Genomic DNA, 18950 nt, shown 5'->3' on the forward strand with positions numbered 1-18950 from the left:
AAAGGAAAGAATTATTGGCTATGGGAGTTCAGTTCCCAAGAAAGAACTGCCTTGGCATGAAATTCAAGGTCAAGATTCTGCATCTTATCAGTTAGGTTTCTTTCTGTAGAGCTCCTCTGAACTTTGACCATCTTCTGCTAATTTTACTTAGGGTATATGCGCAGCTTCCTCGTTGCTGTCAAAATTATCATCAATAAAATAAATTGCAAACGTGCAGTCTTGCAGAACAGTTTGTTTCCTGTGTCATTATGGAAAAATTGATGTTTGAGACACAGTGGATGCTACTGGATTGTAGGGTACAGGAAAATAAATTTATCTGTGGAAAAGGGACTTATGCTTTGGAGTTTCTTTAGATGTCAGATAAACATTGGTTTACTGGAGAAATGAAATTTCAAGGATTTTCAAAAGCAAAAAAATGCTTTAAAAAAATAGTCTTCCCCCAAACCACTGCAATACACAAAATCCTTGGGAAAGTTGTTCTATTTTGATGCAACATTTTGTTGCTACCCTCTCCCTCTACAGGATTTTAAGTAATGGGGCATAAAAAAGTCCCAGATTGAGTGAAGGAAATGCCCAAGGGGCTTTTTAAAAGCTGCTGGAGTCAGGAAGCAAAATGTACAGTCCTTCTGGCAGTTGTTCTAGCATTGGTTGCACATAGTTTGAGATAGGTGCTTTGATCCATGTGGTTTGTTCGAATGTGGCACTGAGAATACAAACTAGAACTTGCCACTCTGGAAAAATTATTATGGCACATACAGAATATAAGGAGAAAGATTTAATGGTTAATTTTTCTTTAGTTGATGGTAAGCCTGAAGAAATTTGAATAACCCTGTTAATTGCTTTCAGGGAAGGTATTTAAAGGAGAGTAAGCTGGCTATTAAACCAAAAGGTTTATTATAGTATACTTAGGCCTGTGGGCCTGGTGGAGTATTTTCAGAAATTTAATTTTTTTTTTCATTAAATCCTGTAGCAGCTCTTATAGTAAGCAGGGAATAGTATCTGGGCCATGCAGGAGTCATTAGCAAAAATTCTCCGTGATCTAAAGGGAACAGGACTGCAATTTATCCTTGCCACAAGGAATTTTTTTATGTTGAAAAATCGCTTTTTAACATAATTGGCAGAAAATCTCTTCAGAGTTTCAGTAGCTGTATAAATTAGACTGTATCTACTGTTTCAAGGCAATGAACATTTAAGAAAACTAAACAGAAAGATTTTGGCACTTGGACTCATATTCACCAATTTAGTAACCCCAATGGATTGAAATGAGAGCCAAGACTCTAAATTATTATTACATTATATGAATTTAATAATCTGAAGAAGTAGTATTGCAGAGTCACTTTCTATTTTTTATTTGCTGATTATTTTTACAATATATAAAAGTTTATGTGATGTGGTCATTTGATGATATATTTCTAAAAAAGCCTGAGGTAACCGAAGTATTAAGAGAGTTTGTAAAAGGTCACAGGATGAAAGAGGAGTAGGAATGTCTTAAATACAGACAATCATTTTTCCTTTTAGGGGGAGAATAGTACAAAGGCAATAGGTAACCCAATAAACTTTAATGTTTCTAGTAATGAGATATGCCGCTGTTACTAGTAATATAATGAAAACTAAGACTTTTAAAGTTTATTTATGAAAGTTAGTTTTCATGGAAATGTTACTATCTCAAGGGACGCACATTTGTACTGGTTGGATTGTAGTTAACTAACCAGGTAATGAATCTGATATGTTCATGAAAGTAAGACTTGAAAGCATCTTAATGATGACACAAGGAGAGGTATAGACAAATCATGTATATAGATAGAGAAGTCTTACATTCTGGGTGGCAAAGTATTGCACTGGTTTCTTGGCCTCTTAAATATGGACTTGCTATTTCTGTACACATTTTCTGTTGTTTCTTTCTTTAATAATTTCTCTATTAATGTGTCACATTTGTCTTTTTGATTCTTATGCTGTTTTGTGGTGACGTTTTCCTCTTTGCTGTTTTGTTTCAAATTGGAGTAAGCTGCCAACCACAAAGCTTTTCTTGAGGTTCAAGTATCCCCTGAATACCACAGTGGTAAACTGAGAGGTGAAGTATGTATTACTTTAAATCTGCTTTCTGATGAATAGATATGCCATCTTATTACTGTGTTTCTAGGCATTTAAAAATGTATAAGGATCCTTTAGGAAGAGTGCTTGGCAGGGTCTTTCCTTCAAGGTGGTTGTAATCTTGGAGTACTCATTCCTTGCAAGCTAGATCCCAATAATTTAGAGTGTTTGGCTTGTGATAATCTCTATCCACAGTCTTTACATAAAAATCCTGCATATATTCAACTTCAGAAGAGGAAGTATTTTTTGAAAGTTTATAACATCTTAGTCACCTGTATTGCAAGATGGATAGGAATGTGATGTCACAGAAGACTACTGTAAAAGCCTTCATTGTTAAGACAACGGTGGATTAAACTCCCTGAACACTCAAAAGTTGGTGACTTCTTTGAGTGAATGTGGGTCATTTTGTGTTATCCCATGTGTTTTCCTTCTAACTGTTTTGTAAGGTTGGGTAAGCACTCCTAATACTCTTGATGCTTGAGTAAGCAGCTAAATGAGCTGCATGGCTCAAGCAAAACAATTGTGCTATTAGCTGTGCAGGCATAGTTCCCTCTCTAATAATGCAGAGATTTTACTCAACATTATTTATTTGAAAAAAAAAGCCCTGTAATTCTAGTGTAGCGTCTCTGTCACAAAGTGACAGTTGCACCAGAATAACTGTAGCAGTACAATTAAAAAAAAAAACAGTTTATGTTATTAAGGTCAGGAGTTTGCTTTTAACAGCATCAGCAAAATGTTTAGAGGAGTATTTTAAGACAAAAACCCCTCTAAATTTGGCCTGTCTAGAGCCTAAAAATGGCATAAGTGCCTAAATCTTTCAACCCTTCAGCAAAGGCATGGCTCTGTGCTTAATTCCTTTGACTGTTGTCCTCCGAAGAACAAGTCCCTCTCTCAATTTATTTGCAGCTATTTCCCCCTTTTTTTTAAATGTTCCAAAACTTTGGCTCTTTTTGTGGTAGATTTTAAAGTGTTGTGATTGAATAGAAAAGTTTCATTGTGAGAATATTAGGCATACATTATTTGCTGGAAGATGAGCCAGTGAGAGCTTTTTTTTTTTTCCAGTCTGCTTGTTTTTTCTATTTTTTAACTTAAAAATTTCTAAAAATAAGACAATAAAAATAGCTTAGCTACTGATCTTGAAATAAACCAACTCAGCATGCAGTCTTTATAAGGTATGAAGTTATAATATACAATTACATGGGTCATAATTTTTAGATTATATATATTTGCAGCTAGAATTGCTATATATGTTACTTCAAACACACCTGTGCCATTTATTTATTTCTTAAAAAGCAATAGCTGGTGTATGACAGGACAGTAATTTTCACAATTAATTAGCTTTTGATGTCGGAGACCAGCCTCCTGAGTAGACAGTCTGAAGAAGCAAGGATGATATTTTCTGCCATTTCTAGTCCTTGATGTAAGAAAAGTATATGGATGCAACTGGTTTTTACATAATGAGGATAAGAAAGACTCTCTTAGAAAGGCCTCATACCCTGTATGAAGAAGCTTTATAATTTATTATATGTAAATATTGGACAGGAGATGCTAGAAAACTGGAGCTGGTTGCTTTTCAGACAAGATGAAATGCTCAAATACGTGCAGGGTTCCTGACTTCTGCACACAAAAATGTGTCTGTCGTGGATAAAAATATGAGTTTAATTGCATGGATTTCGCTATACAAAAAAAGGGAAGAAATCAAAGCCAAATAGATGAAACGTTGGCTGAATAAGATTACTACAGTGTTTCACACTCGTCATTTAATTTTTTTCTGAAAATTGCTTTGCTCTTTCAGTAGATAACTGCATCTGTCTTTGCATCACTAGATACATCATACTTTCAAATTGGATTTTTTTTTCCACTGCAGGAAGAGCTAATTCACTGTCGCAGGTTTAAGAAGAGTTTATACACAAGACGCTTTTGCGTTGCACTGAACTCAATGTTTATTTGAATGAACCTGAGACTAAATTGTCTTAACATACTGGTAGTTTTCTGACTTTTTTAGTAAGAAGTAAAGATAACATTGCAAAAGATAATTATATTGTTACAACAGAGATGCTGTACTGTATGGTTTATGAGGAAGAAATGTGGTTTTGTCTTTATCTGTTAGAAATCATTTAAAATTCTATATCCTTGCAGACTCAGGTCAGCAGAGGATGTCACTGATACAGGTTTTTTTCCATCTGTATTTTTAGTAGCTGCATACCCTACATTGTTACTTCCTGTGAACAGTTAATTTCTCTTGTGTAGTTTATTAATGCATATAAAAATGTGTGATTTTCATATCCATTCTTTCCATCATCTCAGCATTCTCCCATTGTTCAAGGTGACTTTAAATGGCTATGGCTTTACTGCAGGCTTAGGTGACATGACAAAATTAAAGGTATGTTTTTGCTGTATGTATTTGCTGCCTTGATATCCCAAAGGTTGCACTTGAAGGGGATTTAGCAGTAGTTGGTTATGTTTGATGTATTATACTGACCCACACTTCAGTGCTCCTATCTAGTTACTCTGAAATGCAAAGTTTACTTTTCTTTTGAACGGCAGAGAATTGTCGTAGCTCAAAATGGGATACTGGTGCTTCTGGTAGCTGTGGAAGACTTCACAGTTGTCTGTTTTTTTGGGTCTTGCTCAGGAGTTGAAGATTCTGAACTTGCTGGTTTTGGGCTCTGAAGGGCATTTCCTGTTTCCTCTCCCCTTTCAGCACCCTGATCATGTTTACAATTTTTATGTGGCATATTGAGGATTTTTGGTTTTTATTTCTAGAATTTTGGGTTAAAAGTCTTACATATATTACAAAATGTTTCAAAGTTTGGTTGGTTGGTTTATTGTTTGACGGCAGCATGCAGCAGATATTTTGTAGGCTCCTCTGGGTTAAACATCTCCATAAAGTCCTTCCAATGCCTGTGTTTCTGTATTTATCTATCTCTTTGTGGGGAGCTCTGCATCATATCCTTCCTAGCACAGATTGAGCCTAGAGAATGCAAGTACATCTCTGACCCAAAAAATTTGGGAGCAGAAGGTTAGCTTGTAACTGTCAGACCCTTTTAGGTTCTGAACATCACATAAAAAAATTGAACAGTTCCATTGTGTTGTCTCTTAACAGATCTGGACCCTTATTCACAGAATCACAGAATCACAGAATGTTAGAGATTGGAAGGGACCTCGAAAGATCATCTAGTCCAATCCCCCTGCCGGAGCAGGACACCTAGATCAGATCACACAAGAACGCATCCAGGCGGGCTTTGAATGTCTCCAGAGAAGGAGACTCCACAACCTCTCTGGGCAGCCTGTTCCAGTGCTCTGTCACCCTCACTGTAAAGAAGTTTTTCCTCATACTCAAGCGGAACCTCCTATGTTCCAGCTTGAACCCATTGCCCCTTGTCCTATCACTAGATGTCACAGAGAAGAGCCTGGCTCCATCCTCCTGACACTCACCCTTCACGTATTTATAAACATTAATTAGGTCCCCCCTCAGTCTCCTCTTTTCCAGGCTAAAGAGACCCAGCTCCCTCAGCCTTTCCTCATAAGGGAGATGCTCCATTCCCTTCATCATCTTTGTGGCTCTGCGCATCACCCTTGTTAATATTTGTAACTCTTCCATGTAAAATTCCTTGAATTTAATGCTTGCAAATCTTGTGTTAAGCAGTGCCCTAAAGCTTCACAGTGCCCCAGCCCTAATCTAGCTTTTTTTTTTCTTACAGCAAAAGACTCTGTGCATACACAAGCATATTTCCAATTTAATTTGTTTTCTAAACTGTGCCTGTTTCTCTTTTAGGCTTCCAGTGGCAATTATTATTTTATTCCATACATCGTCACACCTTGTGGTGACTACTTTTGCTGTGAAAGCGATGCCCAGCGAAGAGCTTCTGAGTATATGCAACCTAACTGGGACAATATCCTGGGACCACTTTGTGTCCCAATGGTGGACAAGTTTATCAGCCTGCTCAAGGATATTCATGTTACATCATGGTAATTTTACAACACATACATCTCCAGAATGTTTGATAGTCTCTTTTTAATGTTATGAAAAGAGATGCAAAATCTCTAATAGTATTGATTTATTTTTTCACTTCTTATTTTTCACTGCATTTGACATAGTGTTAAAAGCAATTGCTAACTTTACTGCTTTCTGTGTTGATGTCCTGCAGCTGTTGCAGTTAACAAACCATGTTATGCTAGAGAGTGATTTATGGTTACTTTCTGAAATATCAGTAAGCAAAGGCTATGGGTAAGGTAAAGTACTTAAGTATAAATTACAGCACATAAGGTTGTTACATGAGATAAGATCACAGTCTTCTCATAGAGTTCAAAACCAAAGACTGTCCTTTTCTGCATATATATATATATGTATATATACACATATATGGCAGCAATGGGCAATCAAATGTAACTCCCATGGTTTGGTTTGGTTTTTTGGTTTCGTTTTGTTTGGTTGGTTGGTTTTCTTTTTAATGTTACCCTTCTGATATTACCTAATAAACATTATGTTCAGCCATTTCTACAAGGGACTGTTGGAGTTCTGAGGATTGGGGCTGGAGATGGAAATCTCTTTCTTGATTGCTCACCCTGTACTCTGCAGCTAGTCTGATTTTGTTGGTATTTCTGGAAAACACTGGGAGAGACTGAGCTTCTAGGTTTTCTTTTTCCTAGTGTCTGAAGCATGAGGTAGTGGTGAGGGCCCTCTTTCTTTCTTTTTCCTCATTGCCATCCCACCCAAGTGAAAGGCTCACCTAAAAAACTCCCTTTCTCACCTGGTCCCACTCTTAGGATCCTGTGGATGACCCTGCCCACACACACCTTGTCCCTTACACCTCCAGCCATAGCAGGTTTGCTATTCTCTGGCACCTTGCTGGGCAGTGACTGGGCTATTGCTGGCCTGAAGAAGTGCAGGCTTCTCCAATGCAGTGCTAGAGGGGAGGCTACATGCCAGCAACATGAGCCCACTTTGAGGAAAGGGACAAGAGGAGGGGCAGAAACTCAGCAAAGCTGGTCAGCATACAGGAGAGCTATGCTTGGCAGTACAGACTCATGAAACTAGTAGCATAGTTGATCCTGGTAGTAATAAGTTTTGGTACCGCGTAGGGCTTGCGTCATTTTGAAATGGTACTCTGGGCACCAGCTGTCCAAAGCTAACTGTATGCTTTGTCTCTGACATTTATGACCAGGGTTGTGGGTGATTTTGGTTTGATAATTGTGTTGTGAAGTCCTACAGTAAAGTGTCTTTTCTCTCTCCCATTTTCAGGCTGAAGTGTCTGAAAGGGGCTTTTGTACAGCTGCAGAATTAGACACTGTTGTGGTAGATCCCTGTGAAGAGAAAGATGTAGCTAGATGATCCCTCATTCCTGCCAAAAGCTTGAATAAGTTTGAAGAAGTGTTGCATCATTCTTGAAAGTGAGACTTCTATTCCTAAGTCATCTGGATACTTTTGAAAAAGATTATCCAGTATCTCCCTTTGGTTTGGTTAGCACAAGAAGAACTCATTTTCATTAGCCTGGTAAAAGGCAATGCTGGATAGAAAGCTGAGACTGGAAATCCATGGTGAATTAGGCTTGACCTCCTCTGACAGTAGAACAACTTCTAAAAGCTTTCCAATAGCGCTTACTGTGGCCTTGCTGCTTTGCATTATAAACATATCTTACACCTCATATGTGAGTCATAATGTGCATCAGACAGAGAACTTAGTTTTCTTTGCTATGGGTAGGGCTTGTGCTAAGCAAAGCTGAAAACTTTGCAATGCTCATTTGTAAACAAAAAAGGCATTCTGTGCACTTGAGCATCTGTCAGGTGACATTTGCTAACTTCCAAACTATAGACTCCATAAGCTGCTCCAGATAAAGTTACCTCTAAATAGCCTGCCCAGGTCATTTATAACTGTCGTACTGATAATGGGTGTGTGATTTTTTTTAATTCCACAAAAGCTCCTGTGCTGCATTGTGCACTGATGTTAGTGTAAATAAGATGCACTTACTGGGGGATTTTACATAGATCCTGCCTACATTATTTATTATGTTAATCAAATAGATTGCAACCAAATCAACTTTTGGTGGTTTTGTTTTAGTTTCTTTGTTAAAATCCTCTTTTGTGAGCTACCTTCTCCCTGCATCACACTGGTCTTTCCTCTCTATGTCACTTTATTATCCCAATTGCTGCCTTATTTAGGATACAGATAAAGTACCACATCTGTCACGGTCAGTAACAGGGCAAAGAAATGTCTGTCCTGTTACTCACAATCAATCTCACAATCCTGGTTGTAAATGTATGGATACATATCCCGACAGTCTGAGATGGGGCAAAGTGGAATATATATAATGAGTTAATGTGGAAACATTTGATGTACACCTCACTCTGAGGAAATGGTACTTTTTGTTGTAAGTTATGCTTCTTATTAGAAATATAACCATGCGTAAGAAATATCTAACAGTCTTCTTCCCGTATGTTTACCTTTTATTTCTTTAGTGCCTATTATAAAGAAACACTGCTAAATGACATTAGAAAAGCAAGAGAGAAGTATCAAGGAGATGAACTGGCTAAGGAACTGGCCAGGATTAAGCTTCGTATGGATAATACTGAAGTGCTGACTTCTGACATTGTCATAAACCTTCTTCTTTCTTACAGAGATATTCAGGTATGTCCCTAAAGACTAAGCAAGATTGTTTTACCATGGGATTTTGTCTCTTGTTCTTCTGTACTTCATTTTTTGTTCAACAGTGATCCAAAGCTGACAGTAAATTGTTCCATTGTTTAACAGTTTGTCTGTTGTGCAACTTAAGGGGCTTTACACTCTTATTTATTTTGCCTATGAACAAGAGACATAGATTAGGTGACTTCCTGAGGTCTCCTCCTTTGTTTTTAGTAATTTTTAGCCTTAAGAACAACAAAAAAAATCCCCTACTGAGCGAGACGTTTGCTTTTCCCTTCCTTCCCTTCCCCACCCTTGAAGTCAAATATATTTAAAAATGAAGAAAATGTATTTGTTGTGGCCACTGTATTGGCCAGAGATGCCCAGGCTGAGAACTGTCATTCAAAGAAACATTAATTTGTGTTTTAAATATAATTGCAACTCTTTTCTTGATTTTTTTTTTTATACAAGTTCTGCTTTTTCTAAAACACAGCCTGTGTACTGTATTTCCAAACTGCTAATCTGTGTGTTTGACATCCCTTTTAAAATATACTCCCAAACATTCTATGGAAATTTTTTTCCATCAGGAGCTAAATTAGTTATTTCATAAGAATAAATGGGTTGTGAGAGCAGTGGGTGACCACATCAACCTGCGTAACCCAACTTTACATTCTGAGATGTATATTTTTCTGTAGCACTTTATCTGACTTCATTTTGATCGCCTCTGGTGATCACTTGTGTTCTTTTGAAAGATCTTCCTTGAGAAGTGTAATCATCTGGAAACCTGCTTTGAACAAACAAAGTAATGTGAGGCCATTTGTGACGTCAGTAAACTGGCCTATTCAGCATTGTATATAAGGGTTACCCCTGAGAAACCAAAATGAATGCACAACTGGCTGGCATACTGCAGAGTGACCTGTGCTTGGGTCTGCAATGACCTGATGAAGTGTCATTCACCAGAGGTCTGTAATGGGGCCTGAAAGAGCCAGACTCATCACCGCTCCTCCCTGTGCTGGGAGGTAATCGATCAAACTGGCCAGAGGGATTCAGTAATTTTGGCAGTAGCATTGAGGTGAGGAAGAGCCAAGTACTGAGATGGATGGACGAAATCCCTGTTTAATTCCTTACACAGACTCTTCTAGGAAGGGCAGCTGAGCCACTGTCTAGCAGTCATGACACATTTCAGTTTAGCGATGCTTTCCTCTGCTCTCTGTTTCTTTTATTTTCTTTCATTTTTCTTTTTCTCTTAATTCACACCAGGACTATGATGCTATGGTGAAGCTGGTAGAAACACTAGAAATGCTTCCTACCTGTGATCTGGCTGATCAACACAACATTAAATTTCATTATGCTTTTGCTTTGAATCGGTAAGGATGATTGATTGAGGTTGTTTCATTTTATTGCTGTTTGATATGGGCTTATATGTAAATTTATAGTGCATACAATATAAAATACTTTTTGCTTTCTGCACACACTGATGTTCACCACAGTCATCTTTCCTGAATCCCATACTTTCTGTACAACAGGGTGGTTTGTAATTTTTGAAATAATTGTTTTCCAACAGCCATCATTTTGTCAACAACCTGATGAGAGCGGATCTGTTCCAAAGGCCACCTGAGTAATTGTGAAAGAATTCAATGATACCTTGATTCAATGGGTTCTTGGTCAGGCTGAGATTGTTTATTCTGAGTCACTGATTATTCTGAACATCTTGAAAAGTCTAGCATAATAGAGTTGTGGGTGAGTTATTAAAGTAATAGGTAACAAGCACTGCTTGAACCATGTATACACATTCGTGATACAGCTTCCTTCAAAGGCTGAAACATGAGCTGGACCTACAGCCACATTGCTAGATTAGGAAGCACAGACAGATTATTGGACTCTTCTAGTTAGCTACAGATTTCTGTAGTGCCTATGTATAATGGTTACTTCATTTTTAAAGGATTTATATTAAGATTGTATTGTGGAAAATAGAACTTACACAAATGAAATAACATGTAATAATGAAAGTAACTGGTTAGACGGAATCAACACGCTGTTAAAAATTGTGACCTGCAAACTAACTAAAAATTAGCACTGGCCAGCACAAAGATGGCATATGTTAAAGGGACTAAAAACTAAGCAACAGATCTAGAAAAGCAGTTCCTGTGACATTTTATGGAAAGTGGTAGTAAGTCTGGTGCCATTCAACATTTTCATCAGACTTAGAAGTAAATGCAAAATCATTGCTCAGGAAAATATTATATATCACTGCGTCAGTTCTGTGTCAAAGAGCAGTCTTTTCACAGCATTTTATAGACTGTATTCTCTGAAAAAAAATCATTCTCATGCAACCATGTGCAAGGTTATACACATAGGAATAAAGAGTGCAGTACATGCCAACAGAAAATTCATAGAAAGCAATGGTTCTTGAAAAGGATCCAGTGGTTTGTTAATAGGCTGAGTGATCATCTGGTTGGTGCAGTGGCAAGTACCTTGAAGTGATCTTTGAACGAATGTAGTAGTGAGGAATACAGCGTATATAGAGTAGTCAGCATAGGTGTGACTGGTACTGCGTGTAATTCTAGTGCCCGTGCTTTCATGACAGCTAGCTATAGAGATGTTTTTGAAGGGTGGAATCAAGCCTATTTTAAATGCCTTTTTTTATTTAACAAAGAAAGTAAAAACAGTAAGTTCTGAGAAGGGAATTGATTACAAGGAGAATTACCTCTGTGAGAAGAAATGTGTCAGGTGCCAGACAATGCCCAAATTTCTCACGGAAAAAGATAACTAGACCCATGTTTGGCATCTTAAACCAAATTTAAATGGTGACAAGGCCTTTTTAATAAGAAGTATAAATGATTAATATTTAGTTCATGATACTGAACACGTGGCCATAGTTCCTACATACAATTCAGCTTATGTACTTTTTTTTTAGGACTGAAAGGGAACACTGGGCATCTTGAATCTCCATTCTTGATACCATAGGCCATTGAATCTTAGCTGATCAGCCATCTACTGAGTCTGTTAACTTGTTTCGCTGAAGTGTATATTTCAGAAAATTTTGATCTTAATATATGAATACAGAGAGAATCCATTCATATAACTTGTAGTTTGCTCTGGTAGCTATCACACCTAATGAAAGATAATTTTCTCATTAGGGTACTTAAAAATAAAAGGAAAAAATGTGCTGGTATAAAATTTTTACTGTACAACACAAGGCAGTATTCTAAAGTGGAAGACAGTGTTTTGACGTTTCTTGTGATTATGTAAATCATAAACCGTCTTCCTAGCTGTATAGTTATTATTGTTATTATTGAATGGTATGGTTTTCCACCTTTTTTTCACCCAACCCCTAAAAATTGCAGGCTTGATCTTATAAAACTTCTGAAATTCAAGTCTCCTTAAGATATGATGCTCATGTCTTGAGAATTTATTTCAACAAAAAGGATTTGGCCCTTTTTTTCAGAAGTTTGTCCAACTCTTTACTATTTCAGGAATTTGACTCAAGATGTTTAAATTTGCCAGTAAGAATAATGCTAGGATCATACCTTATCCTTAGGAAAATATCCTGATTTAATCAGTTTTAAAAACTTTTTTGTTTGGGTGTGCATAATAAAATTATCAAGCTCCTTTACTCTCTGTCTTTAAATTCATTGTATTTTGAGCAGCATGTGAACCTCATGCCATTAAATTTTCTGTTTTGACAATGCCAGTAGTGCCCTTGTAAGACTAGGCAAAATGAATTATTCGTGAACTTGCTTTCTCTGTCAACAGGTTTAATTAAATCGATCACTAGCCTGAACTAGCATGACTCTTCTTGTGTTCTTCTGGGAACAATTTAAACATTTCTATGGAATGTTTTTTTCAGAAATAAATGACTAGTTTTCCATCAGTACGAATGCAGAATTTAGCTTCTATGGAAGTTTTTGCCTTCTTGAAACAAAATTATGGACAAAAGTCAAAAGTTCAGACTTTAACATTTTCAGAACAAGTCCATTTAGTTCAAAATTACTCCTAAAGTGTTGCTTTTAGCATCTTACTTCCTTGGGTTTTTTGAATCACTTTTTTTTTTTTTTGCTTTAAAAACAAATTATTTTATGGCGAGTTCTATCAGAATCTATTTGAAAAAATACAGAAAAATGTTTTCACGTAATATTTTGTTAATTTCAGCATACAGAACATTATTAATATTGCTCAGTCCAACTGACTGAGCCCACCAGGAACAAAATACATCATAAGCAAAACAGAATTATCAGCTATAAGAATATCTGACCCTGCAGAAGTTAATGTTTGCTTAATTTCGTTATGAAAGTGTGCCAGAACTGTGATCAAAATCAACAGAGAAAGTAATTAATTTATTTCCTCTTGGACTCTGTAATCGTGTTCTGCTGGCAATTAATTTCACCTAGCATTGTCAAGTCAGTATTATTCTAGTACTGCACAGAGCTAGTGGTGTGGCAGGCAAGCGGTAGAGGATTGCTTCTGGGAGCCTCAGGTCTTGCTGGTACATGAGGTGGACACAAACCTTATCTGAACCACAGTTGTGTGCAGTTCTGGGTCCGAGTTAACAAGTTGTGCTAAGGGAAGGGACAGGGATGTTTTACTTTAGACTCAGCACCATTCCAGCCTCGCTGCACATCTTCTGGGTCAGAGCCAGCCTAGGTCTGACCTGGCTTGGATCATGAGCAAAGCAAGCCTTGGCCTGCCTGCAGAGTCCTGTGCAGAAACGGACTAAAGCACTTACTCTTATTGTATGTATGGGAGGCAGACATTTACATGCTACTTTCTGGTACCCTGCTTCACATAGCAGGTTTTTAAGTACAGCCACTCTCCTAGATCACTATCTTACTGCCTGGTTTACACTTCAGAGCAGACCATTGAGAGCACCCTAGATTTGTCGTGTCTGATGTCTAATAACAGAGGGTAATAAGGGATGTTTGCAGTGACAGGCTTGTGCTTGTTTCCAAGGCTGGGCTATCTAAACAGGTCACCCTCCTGGCTACTTGTTTAGAAGTCCTAGGGACCAAAAGGCCATTCCTCTACTAGTGTCTTAAGCTAATTAATTTTGACTCCACACACAAGCAGAGTACTCTCTTTTATACAAACATGAGTTGGTTTAAGACGTTGTTCCTTGTTGCCTGCCTGCTGAGATTTAGGTCTGATTGTATAGTAGTGTAGGCATAGGATGGAACACATCTTTAGGTATAAGTTCAGCCCAAATGTGCAACATAAATGTTTTCAATATTTGTATTCACAGCTTTGGCATGAAGTAAGATGCTGTGTAATTGAGGGCTGGGTATTTCAGATGTAGATGGCTGTTTGCTTCAGTCCATGGGTATTCCTAGCCTGGGAGGCATGCACTGTGTAAAGAGAAGATGAGCTATGGGAGCTGCTATAAAAGAATGTTCTCATAGTTCCAAATTCTTAAAAGCTAAGAAATTACTGAATTAAGATTACCATTTAATTTCCTCTGTTTTAAATGTGTGTCTAATTAAAGACTGTCTGATTTTTTTCCTTGACAGCTTTGCCTGATACGGTGCACTGGAGTAGCTGGAAGTCAGCTGGTCAATATCTCAGTATTTTGTGTTGATCTGCTTATTAAAGGTGTGACAGTGCTGTATGATAAATAACTACACATTTATTATATGGCACAGCCCTCCACGCCACCCCACACATGAAGTATCATTAGTTCCTTATGGGTCCTTTCATTTTTATTGTTGCAATGCCTGAGTAATTTATCACCATATCATGGAGAAACATAACAATGGTGATTACTTACGTTTACAGATGTGGAACTAACACAGAAATACATGAAGTCCACTCATTAAAGGTTCTTAGCTTGAGGTGTCTATGGTGTGATTTTTCTTTTAAAGTATAAAGCATGAGAAATTTATTTATCATTTCTTTAAATGATGGTATTTAAAAATCCCATTGCCTTCTACAATAAATATAAATGCACCTTTATTAATTAGCCTTCAGGCTCTCAAGCTAGTGCTCCTATAAAATGAGGACTGCACATTTATGTGGCAAGTCTTTGGGTGAAGGGACCTGTGTAAAGCTGAAAGACAGTCATGCTGGAGGACCTCCAGCTGCCTCAGGTGTATGGTTGTCCTTTCTGCTGCAGCTCCCAGCCTCTGCTCTACCTACATCCTAGCTCCCAAGGCAAGGGCCTCAATGACAATAGGAAATGCAAGTTCATGGCAGAACCTCACAGTAAAACCAGCTCTTGTATAAGATGAGCAATAGTCACGTTTCCTTTAAAAAGAAAACAAAAACCCTTGATCACACAGTTCAGTTTTGCATTGACAAGTACACATATGGAGCTTGGATTTATGTTGTAACAATGACTTTAAATTTCTGGGGTTTTTTTTTCTGAAATTTTGAGGGTTTTGCAGTTTTAAAGAGTGTTCCTGTGTGTTGTGCCATCGTGTGCGTGTCGCTGTATTACTTTTGTCCACTCTGCTTTCCTGTGTGAGTTACAGCTATAGTTCGTGGGACTTACTGAAGCTAATTCTGCTAGCCTTAGGACCTGGCTCTTGCCAGATGAGCTCTTTTGTGTACTGCTCTTATAGCTGGGGTCTGCCAAGTGCTTTTATCGATGAATTCCTAGATTCCCACACAGAGGAGCTGGTCAATGATTTTTTTTTTTTTTTTAAATTAAAAAATCCAAGATTATTCTCAAGGGAGATTGACATATAAAGTGATTCAATTAATGTATTGTATGTGCATATATTAATGCCTTTTTTTGTTTGGAATCACAATATTTCAATGTTTTTAAAGTATTATGTGGATTAATTGTAAGCAACAGTTAAACTTTTGCTCCACCTGGATAAAAACCCAAACCAAACAGTGAAAAAAGATCTTGAAGTTTTTTTGGAAAAACCTGCTATTGCTGTCTACCAAGTCGTTTGTAGAAAGCAATAACTGTGATAAGCATTAAAAAAATCTAGAATATTTTCTCTTATTTAATAATTTTAGAATAAAATTAACCATTTCCTATCCTGTGTTTCATATTGCCTCAAATTATCTAAAAGCAGTGAGCAAGTCACATGAGCAGTACAAATCATGATCAAAGCCAATGGGACAGGAAAGTTTGCAGTTTGTTTCTGTGTATTTTACTTGCTTGCAATCAGGTTAAGAGAGTGATAAGAAAGGATGCTAGTTTGTTCTTTATTATTTTATTTCCTGTTGCTGTGGTATAGAGTAGAAAGATAAAGCACAGATATTTATAGTTAATTCAAATGCTAAGTGTGCTTGTCAGATGTCTGTTTGCTTAGGATCTACTTCAATAATTTAGGTCTGCATAGCAAAGTTTTTGATGATTTGCAGTGCACTTACATTTGAGTATTTTCCAATTGGCTGTATTTACCAGGACTGGAGTTACCAAGTTCTGGAAGTTTGCAAAAAGGCCAAAGGGTATGCCAAATTCTGTTCAAAACAGAGTAGACTTTAAAACTAAACCCAGCCCTACCATGAGGCCAGAGCTGTGAAGACCTCAGTCATTTCCCATGGCAGTTCTATCTTCACTTATATTAAAGAGGAGGGCAGCTGCAGTCATTATTTAACTCAGCATGTTGTGTTTTAACAAGCATCATATTGCAATACAATAATAAAAAAAGACAATTAGCAAGTAAAGGGTATAACAGGGTGCAAGTAGAAAATCACTAGTAATTGTGAATAATAGTAGCCATTGGAAATTATTCCCATTGAAAAACACTGCATTATTTAAAATGTTCTGCTCCGTGATTACTCATATTTAGTAAAAAAACACACCATGGAGTTCATAATTTTTTGAGTGGCTTGCATGAAGCACCTGAAGATTGTATCGGGGGAAAAAAAAACCCACCTGTTTTTTTCATTGTCATATCTAATGGGAGACTTGCAAATTTAGTTCCAGTCTCAAAGCCCAGTTTAGGGTCTTGTTTTCCTTATTCACTGTTTCAAATATTGAAAATTCTACAATCAAGTTGCATCCTCAGTGAAATGTGTCTTAACTCACAAATTAGTTTCTTGTTTCAAGTGAGGGTGCAAGTGTAATAACTCTAATTCAAAATAGTTGTTGTATTTCTCAATAATTAAGAATGTTTTTGAAATCTTTTTTGCTGTAGATTTCTCTACATTCAGTAACAGCTCAGATCATCTGCTGTGGAGTCATTAAATCATACTTACCTAAGTGTCCTATTTTTATGAAAGAAAATTAATAAACTAAATGCATATTTTATTATTAATTGCATATCATTGCTGTAAGCAAATGTATTGTACTTTATAATAAATGAAGACAGTAACATATATGAAGACCAGTTATTTTATGAATGGTTGTATTCATGCTAACTGATTAAGTTGTCTCACTGACATTTACTCTGCAATGTGACAGCGAGATCAGGGGGTTTCTTTAAATTGCTAATAAGTGCAATAAACTATTGATAGCTGCTTCAAGGCTGAATCAGAAGATAAACAAGATTCATCTAGGAATAAAGTGGAAAAAATAGGTTACTCATTTCAAATGGACTGTTCTATGGGAAACGTTTTCAGAATTATTTATTATGGTTTGATTTATTCCCCTGGACATTGCTCTTCAATAAATCTATTTGTTTATAGAGATCCTGAAATAATAAGGGAAGATCAAATCAATAAGTCAACATGAAATATGAAAGAAACCAAAGGTGGATTCCCTTGAGCAATTTACTTTTCACTGACATATGTTTTTCTATAGTATATAGTCTTCTTCAGCTAGGTAGATGGAAACAAGCCAGACAGGGGAATATGTGAACGAAAAGATTAAAAAAAAGATTATATCAGCTGTTACTTACAGAGTGACCTAAAAAGATTTAAAAAAAGCTTATATCAGCTGTTACTTACAGAGTGACCTAATTCTTGTTCCAGTGAAATCCATGCTGTTCCTGTTAATTTTGTTGGACAAAGCCTTGGTTCACCCGAGTGTAGTTCTGACTCCTTAACCCTGCCAATGCTTTAAAGCCAGTAAAACCAGACTGTGAAGCAAGAAGAATTTTTGGTTTAGAGATATTTAGAACTAGAACTCCTTATAATGACTGCAGTGGAGAGAAGGATTTGGAGAAGGGATTTGAGGGGAAAGAAGGAAGTGTGAAGCCATGAAATCAAAAAGGAATTAGAAGTAAAGTTTGTTTTTGGCTGTAAGGAAGTGTTATTCCAGGTGAGAGGCTGTGATATGAATATGATTTCTGCATGACGGTTGAGAGCTAGGGGAGAGAAACAGTGTAAGGATGGCCGTACTGCTTGAGGGCACAGTTCTTTCCAGCCTAGATTTCTATCTTTGACAGTAGTCAATAGCAGATACCTGGGGAAGAGTATGGAGACAATAAGGATGGCTGTACTGCTTCAGGGCACAGTTCTTTCCAGCCTGGATTTCTATCTTTGACAGTAGTCAACAGCAGATACCTGGGGAAGAGTATGGAGACAGGAAAATGTGTAGTAATAAATCTCCCAAAATATTCCCACTGCTTCCACCAACTTGTGGTTCAGGGACTTCCTGAGAGAGCACTAGTAATTTTTGTGTTTGTCAAGTAAATTTGGGAAGGGAAAAGGAGGAGAGATTTGTAAAGTGATTCTGCTTTCTGCAAAAGACGACTGATTGCTGTTTTTGTAACCTCCCTCCATTAGTACAAATTCAGAGAAAACTTGAACTGAAGCAAACCTCAGCAAATTATTCTTGAGCTTTGGAGGAAGAGAGGCCTAGAGAACTGTGGGGGTGGTGGTTGGGGACAGGACCAATATGCAAAGGCAGTGTTTCTGGTGCCATTAGCAGTTTATGAATTTTCAATATGAGAATGTCTCAGATCCCTTAACTATCAATAGCTAAGGAGGATGCTGTGCATACAACACAAGGAGAGATCATGAGTGCATCCTCTAGGACTTACTGCTTGGTGGTGTATTTCTTCCCCCGTGGAAACAATCAAACAAAGCCACAGTTCTGGTCACTGAAATTGCCGGGTTATGGAATAGCACCTTCTTTCTGAGAAGGAGAGGAGAGAGTGGGGATGGGGCGGGGACAGATGGAAAAAATCCTTTCATAACTTAGTAGTAGAAAGTTTTAAAATTTATCCTACTTTTTGGAAGAAGAGATATTGCTTCATTTTACAACTAGTCCCTTGGCTTCAGAGGAGAGTTTTTGAGTTGAATACCTCTTATAAATAAGAAGGTCCAACTTCAGCCCTGACTTCAGACAAAATATAACAGCAGGATGGAGTGGAAAGCAGCCATGTAAAACATGTGATAC

The 18950-nt window shown here is 37.3% G+C and overlaps 1 protein-coding gene across 1 annotated transcript in view; it reads left to right on the plus strand.

Moving 5' to 3' along the window:
• Positions 1 to 18950, plus strand: part of LOC104467376 (mitogen-activated protein kinase kinase kinase 15-like) — a gene marked incomplete at its 3' end in the record, with an annotated part of 50918 nt that overhangs the window by 6347 nt on the left and 25621 nt on the right. Inside the window, exons 3-6 of the mRNA XM_010081134.1 lie at positions 2006 to 2076; positions 5870 to 6063; positions 8551 to 8719; positions 9974 to 10080. Of these exons, the coding sequence (XP_010079436.1) occupies positions 2006 to 2076; positions 5870 to 6063; positions 8551 to 8719; positions 9974 to 10080 (541 nt within the window). The remainder of the gene's footprint in view (positions 1 to 2005; positions 2077 to 5869; positions 6064 to 8550; positions 8720 to 9973; positions 10081 to 18950) is intronic.

Source organism: Pterocles gutturalis, unplaced genomic scaffold (genome assembly GCF_000699245.1).
Source record: "Pterocles gutturalis isolate BGI_N339 unplaced genomic scaffold, ASM69924v1 scaffold7454, whole genome shotgun sequence".
Lineage (NCBI taxonomy): Eukaryota > Metazoa > Chordata > Aves > Pterocliformes > Pteroclidae > Pterocles > Pterocles gutturalis.